Genomic DNA, 7,240 nt, shown 5'->3' with positions numbered 1-7,240 from the left:
CAAATAAATAAACAAAATCCTTAAAAAAAAAAAAAAGACTTCCACTTGCTGTCATTAGCTAGAAACTTAGACTTATGGCCACATAGACTCATAGACTGACTGCTTCAACAGTGAAGTCTGGGCGCGGCGCGGGGGGGGGGGGGGGGCGGGGAGCCAATGTAGTCCATAAGATGTACTTTGGAAATCTATATTCATTAAATAAAAGTTTTAAAAAAAGAGTGAAGTCCATATTCCACTCTTCAATTTCTGATGTCACTGTGCTTTTCACCTTGTGAACTTTTACCCACAGGAGACTCCATGGGAAGCCAGCAAATTGAGTCCTTTGACACCCCACCCCCTGCCCCCAAGCTATCCTAAAAAGTCAGGGATTGGAGGACAGAAGGAGGTTAATGACACTGATGATCAAGTCACATTCTTCTGTCCATTCAGGTCTTAGTGGGTCACTGGTCGTGCTGCTAAATGACCCTTCTGATCATTCCAGGGAAGCCATCACACCCTTCCCAGGAGGCTGCCCTGTAGATAACTCCATTTAGAATCTTTCTGCTTTACCCTCAGGTCTGGTAATCCTGACTTTGCTTTGTCATGACCCACCTGCCTTTGCAAAGCTCCAGGTTTGTCTTGTCTTAGGAACTCTCTCTTCCCCTCTCAGCGGTTCATTCTCCAAGTCTGAGTTACTCGGTCAAAAAGCACCAAAGGGGCCGGTGCTGTGGCACAGCAGGTAAAGCTGCCTCCTGCAGTGCCAGCATCCCTTATGGGCACTGGTTCGAGTCCCAGCTGCTCCACTTTCAATCTAGCTCTCTGCTATGGCCTGGGAAAGCAGTAGAAGATGGCCTACGTCCTTGGGCCCCTGCACCTGTGTGGGAGACCTGAGGAGGCTCCTGGCTCCTGGCCCAGCTCCAGCCATTTGGGGAGTGAACTAGTGGATGGAAGACCTCTTTCTCTCTCTCTCTCTCTCTCTCTCTGCCTCTCTGTAACTCTGCCTTTCAAATAAATGAATAAGTCTTAAAAAAAAAAAAAACACCACCAAATGCCTCAAACAGCTCCCACAGACCAGTCATGGCCTTTGGTGCTGCAGCCTCACAGAACATGGGCCCTCCAAGTGTGATGCTTTGTTGAATCTCACCACTGTGAGAGGCAGAGTTGCTTCTTTATTCTCACAATTGTTCAACCAGGGCCAGGCATTTGGTGCAGCAGTTGAGTTGCTTTTTGAGATATCTGCATCCCATTCTGGAGTGCCAGGTTTGAGTCCAGGCTCCTTTGCTTTCAATCTAGCTTTTTACTAATTCATGCCCTGGGAGACAACAAATAACGGCTCAAGTGCCCAGGCCTCTGCCACCTATATAGGACACTGAAACTGAGTTCCTGGCTCTTGGCTGCTCAACGGCCAGGGCTGGGCCTGGCTGAAGCCTGAACACTGGAACTCCATCCAGGTGTCCCACGTGGGTGGGTGCAGGAGCCCAAACACTTGGGCCATCTTCCACTGCTTTCCCAGGCATATTAGCAGGGAGTTGAATCAAAAGTGGAGCAGTAGGACTTGAACCAGTGCTCTGATGTGGATACTGGCATCAAAGAATGTGGCTTAACCAGCTGTGCTACAATGCCAGCCCCTTTAAATGATTTTTTTTAATCCAAAATGTGTTTAAATGTGCTTATTGGGAAGGTTTCCCACTCTTCTGGATTCAGGATGCTTCTAGTGCTGCTTCCTTCTGAAGGAACATCCTTCTGGAAGCCTTGCTTTTCCTCCTGTAGGCTGGCAGAGGACAGCAGAGCAGCCAACATGCAGAACTACTGTTTGTGCGTGGCTAGAATCTGTGGTGATTTTATAGCATCCTGGGCACTTCACACCCACGAAGTAGAAATTGAGGCTCTGCAGCAGGCACTTCTTCTTATGTTTCCTCCTCTCTTTTGGTGAGGGATGGAGGAGATCCTTTGTGAGCTGCATGTTCACGTGGGGAGGTTATCACGACCAGAAAAGTTTTAAAAAAAATTTATTTATTTATTTGAAAGACAGAGGACAGAGTTACAGAGAGAAATACACACACACACACACACACACACACACACACACAGCGGGGCGGGGGGGGATCCTCTGTCTGCTATTTCACACTCCAAATAGTGCAACAGCTGGAGCTGCACCAGACTGAAGCCAGGGGCCAGAAACTCTATCCAGGTCTCCCATGTGGGTGGCAGGAGACCAAATACTTGGGCTATCTGCTGCTGCTTTCCCAGGCACATTAGCAGGGAGCTGGATTGCAAGTGGTGCAGATGAGACTTTAACTGGTGCCCAAAAGGGATGCCTGTGACACCGGCAGTGACTTAACCTGTTATGCCACAACACTGGCCCCTTTAAATGGTTTTTAATGTCTTTGGAAGAGCCATATAATTATCATTTTCCCTAAGTCTATATCTCCCCATTTAAAACTTTTTTTCATTCATTCATTCATTCATTTGAAAAGCAGAAAGAGACAGACAGACCTTCCATCCACTAGTTAATACTTCCAAATGCCTGCAACAGCCAGGGCTGAACCAAGACAAAGCCAGGAGCCTGGGACTCTATCTGATTCTCCCACGTGGGTGGCAGGGAGTCAAGAACTTAAGCCAACATCTGATGCCTCCAGGGTGTGCAGTAGCAGGAAGCTGGGTCAGAAACAGAGCTGGGACTCAAACTCAGGTACTCTGATGTGGGCTGTGGACTTTCCAAGCAGCGTCTTAACCCCTGTGCCAAACGCCCACCACTAGGCTTCCCTGTTGTATTACATGCACCTGCTTCACCATCTATATTATTGGCCTGCCTTCTGAAAGCATTCAAGTTTGAAATTCCTAACCCTACGCCCCATAAGGAAGAAGATGAACATCTTCCATCTGCTGGTTCACTTCCCAAATGCCTACAACAGCCAGGTATGGGCTAGGCTGAAGCCAGAAGCCAGGAATTCCATCCAGTTAGGATTCAAACACTTGACTTATCGTCTGCTGCTTCCCAAGATGTGCATTAGTGTGAAGCTAGATGGGAAACAAAATAGCCAGGACTTGAATTAGTCATTCTAGTATGAGATATGGGTGTCCCAAGTGGTACCTTAACCTGTTGGACCGCAACACCCACCCCTAGTTGACTTATTTTTAATTTCCTATTATACCACCAAACATCTTAGTTTGTTCAATAGATTTTTGAAAAGATATTTTTAAGATATTTATTTATTTATTTGGAAGGCAGAGAGAAAGAGAGACTTCCATCTACTGGCTCATTCTCCAAATGGCCACGATAAACCCAGGCCAAACACAAAAGCCAAGAACTTCATCCTGGTCTCCAACATGGGTGGCAGGCGCCAAGGACTTGCGTCGTCTTCTGCTAACCTCCTGGGTGCATTAACAGGAAGTTGGATTGGAAGCGGAGCCTCTGGGACTTGAGCCACCACTCCAATATGGGCTACTGGTGTTGCAAGTGGAGGCTTAACCCACAACACTGGCCCTAGTTCAGCAAATATTTACTGAGTATCTCCCATGCGTGAGAATACAACAATGAAAAAGCAGAGCACTCTCCCTCATGAAGCTTCATTACATTCTAGTAAAGGAAACAATTTCAGAAACCACAGTAGACAGCCCATTAATGCCTGTGATGTTTACGATTTAATATACACTGGCTTTAATTCAGAATTATCTGTCTTGCATGTAATCGTGCATGTACATCTTTCATGTGAACAGGAGATTTTTATCTCAACTCAAATAAAGTAATTGGGTATTATCAACTACCCACTTAGTAATAAAATGTTCAAACACAACTAGTCTATGACTAGGTAATAGCTCAGTAGTTAGGGGAGAGTATTAAGGCAACATGGTAATTAACTCTTGGACTTACTCTACGTACAAATAATGCCCTCCAGTCTCATCCCCAGAGATTACTTTGCTCACCTTGGCTGGTTCTTCAGAAGCATGCAGTGGAAGTGAGAGGAATGTGGCATGATGTATGAGGTGTAGATTAGCACCACTGAAGAAGAACCTAACATCTACGTCCTGCCCATGGTGTTTAAATGGGCATCCTGGATCAGAGTGCCACTGTGAGCACATGTGGCTCAGGGCAGCTTCAGACTGGAAGTGCTGCAGGCTCTTGTCTCCCTTTGCTGCTCAGAAGGATTGTAAAGGAGTTCTTTTCCTTGGGTCCCACCTTAGGATCATGAAGGAATTCTTTCTCTTGGATCAGATCACTGGGGTGGGACTGCAAGCTTTTTGTGCTTCTGCTGTGATATCATTTTCTGTCTTCAAGAGGGTTTCCAAATTAAACTATTCACTCATATAAGCTAAAGAGAATAACAAACATGATGGGCCTTTGGAGAATTTAAGCCAAGAGAAAGAAAGCAGAAGAGAGAGAACACGAGAAACAGCAAGTCTTTACAAAGTATTAACCTAGATTTCTAAGAGAATTGAAATTAGCAAGGAATTAATTTATGACTAACAGCAAAAGTTCTGAGCATATGGCCCCAAAGCCTTTCTATTTGGGTACCCATTGCCAGTTTATGATGTCAGCTAAGATAGCGGCACACATGGCAGGAAGTCTTGAATACCCATTAGTCACTCATGGGTTTGCGCCTGAGACACCCACAGAACACTCTTCTGACCCAATGTCAATTGAACGCATTTCAGCGTCAAGTCCACAACTCCCCTAGCACATTATTATCATTACGTGTAACTTTCCTCTTCACATTGGGTGGTTGCACTCATGACTGTCACACAACTCTCAGACGTGAACAGTGGGAGAGTCCATTTTCTGATGAACACGTTGAAGTCAAATAAATCCCAAACACTGGTGGAATATGGAGATAAGGTGTTTTGGACTCAGAGCTCAAAGCTAATTAAGAACCAGCATGGGCCAGCGATGGAGCCCCCACCACCGTGTCTTTGCTGCACTGTTTGTTTGCTCTCTTTGCTCTATTATTCCTATATCACTTGCTGGCAGGAAGCAGCCATATTGAAACACAAATTTTACTTGTTTCTTTAAAAAGAAGAAAAATAAATAGATGGTTTATTCTAAGAATGTACAGGAACTTATATTCTAAACGTCCATAAATACATATTCTAGGGACTCTTATCACCTCAGAACCCCACTACAGCTTCTCTTTAATCTTTTTAAACATCCTGTTACCTAAATCGCAGCTGCATCTATAGCAGGAAGAATAATAAGATAATAACTGATCAAACATCAAAAGCGCTTGGGTGGGCCTTGCACAGACCTTTAGTCTTCTCTCCAACCAACACCAGGTTCCTAGATTGTTTTACCCCTGAGCACATTAATGTATTTTTTGTTTGTTTCTCTCTTCTTTTTCCTTTCTCCTGAGTGATTACTATGAATTTTTGCCAGGTCAGGAATTTTCCTCAGGAAGAAACCCCGAGTAATAAAGAAGCAGACAAACAGTACCTGAAGATCAGATGCAAGCTCTCCCCAGGCCCACCCCTCGCTTTGATTTCTCTCTCTGTACTGAGTGGGCTTCATTGGTGGACTCGCACGTCCTCAGCTTTGCAAGAGGGTGAGATCCTTGACCTGACTTATGCTAGGAATTTCCTACTAACGTTCATGGGATAAATTTGGAACTGTCCTCACCATGTCGCACGCACTCCAGTGAGAACCATGCAGCTTGTCTTAGTGGCTGGGACGTGGCTCTGTCTCTGTATACATCCAGCAAGTATTTCTCAACGATCAAATGTTAGAGTTAGGAACAGTTCCAGCGGCTGTTCAACTTGCTGTCTCTTGCACACAGCCATTTCTTCCATAACTTTTCTGAGAAATGGTTAGCAGCCAAACCATGGTCATCTGTTGTAACAAGGAGCTCCTTGTGGGACTCGGCAGCCCATTCTGTTGCTGGACAGCTCTCATCACAGCTCTTGCTTCTTGCTGTAGTAGCTCTTCCGAGCCTCACAGAATGTGTCTATTTCTCTTCCACATGATAAGCCTTCCCACAGTGGTAGCTGCTAATTCATGCCTACGCTATCACCAGGTTTCACAATGACTTGTCACATCACAGTGAGTAAATTCACAAACAATCAAAAGTTAACAGGATCTTGCTCTGGAAGACAGGATTATGGTCCTGTTTTTTTATTCTCTGGCTTATAGGAAAATTATGATCTTCACAGTGAATTGTTTACTTTAATAATAATTACATTAATGTTTAGCTTCTTGTAGATGCCGGTTCCTAGCGTGTATATTTAATTATCCTACAATAACCCTAAGAGATAAGAACTGCAGTTATCCCTATTGCAAGATGTGGAAACTAGGGTCAAGCTCACCCAGTGACAGAAAAGAAATTGGAACCCAGGTTTACCTAATTCTTAACCATTTCTCTTAAAATAAGATAATCTCTTTCTTTTGGTGGTAAATTAAGAGGGTATTTGTTTTATTTCATTTATTTTTTGTTTTATTTTCTCATAGGGTATCTAGAAACTAATATGCCAGATTTGATCTGAGCAGCATAAAAGACACTGGAATTATTATATTCTTTGATTTGGACACAGTACATTTCAACAATGCCCCTGAGACTGCATTTGATTTTTACCTGTGATACGAGATTATTGGCTCATATAGAGCTTATCAAAAAATCCTCTGGGGCCAGTGCCATGGCTCAATTAGTTAATCCTCCACCTGCGGTGCCAGGTTCTAGTCCCAGTTGCTCCTCTTCCAGTCCAGCTCTCTGCTGTGGCCCAGGAAGGCAGTGGAGGATGGCCCAAGTGCTTGGGCCCTGCACCCGCATGGGAGACCAGGATAAGCACCTGGCTCCTGGCTTCCAATCAGCGCAGTTCCAGCCGTAGTGGCCATTTAGGGGGGGTAAACCAATGGAAGGAAGACCTTTCTCTAAAAAAAAAAAAAAAAAAAAAAAAAACAAACCTCCGGTTCTTATTTTATTTTTCTTTCTTTTCTTTCAATTCTACCTTCCTTCTTTCTTTTCTGCCACCCCATCACTTTTACCTGCCACACCACAGTGCCGGCCCCAACCCCGTCACCTTTAACCTTAAACCCAACCCCCATAACCAATTTATCAACCTAGTTGCTAATATTTTTCTCCATGTTCCTGTAACCACATATAGGCAAATAGGACTGCACACACACTCAATATAGATTTTGTTGCCATTTTAAAAGTGACTATTGTGCCTCTTGCTTTTACTCAAAACACTTTCTTATGTAAAAAAGTCCCTTCCTTTTCATGGATATTCCCAAAATTGGATGTACTCTAACTTTTGCAAGCCTTCTTCTACTGAT

The 7,240-nt window shown here is 44.3% G+C and overlaps 1 protein-coding gene across 1 annotated transcript; it reads right to left on the bottom strand.

The window, feature by feature from the left end:
• Positions 1-261: 261 nt before the first annotated feature.
• Positions 262-6,845, bottom strand: LOC108177607 (small ribosomal subunit protein eS27-like). The gene has a single exon (XM_051856151.2). It carries the CDS (start codon positions 1,940-1,942, stop codon positions 1,691-1,693), a length of 252 nt encoding a protein of 83 aa, XP_051712111.1. The 5' UTR covers positions 1,943-6,845; the 3' UTR covers positions 262-1,690.
• Positions 6,846-7,240: the final 395 nt, after the last annotated feature.

Source organism: Oryctolagus cuniculus, chromosome 7, assembly GCF_964237555.1.
Source record: "Oryctolagus cuniculus chromosome 7, mOryCun1.1, whole genome shotgun sequence".
Classification (NCBI taxonomy): Eukaryota; Metazoa; Chordata; class Mammalia; order Lagomorpha; family Leporidae; genus Oryctolagus; species Oryctolagus cuniculus.
Note: the sequence above shows the minus strand (reverse complement) of the source record. Positions and strands in the feature narration are given on the sequence as shown.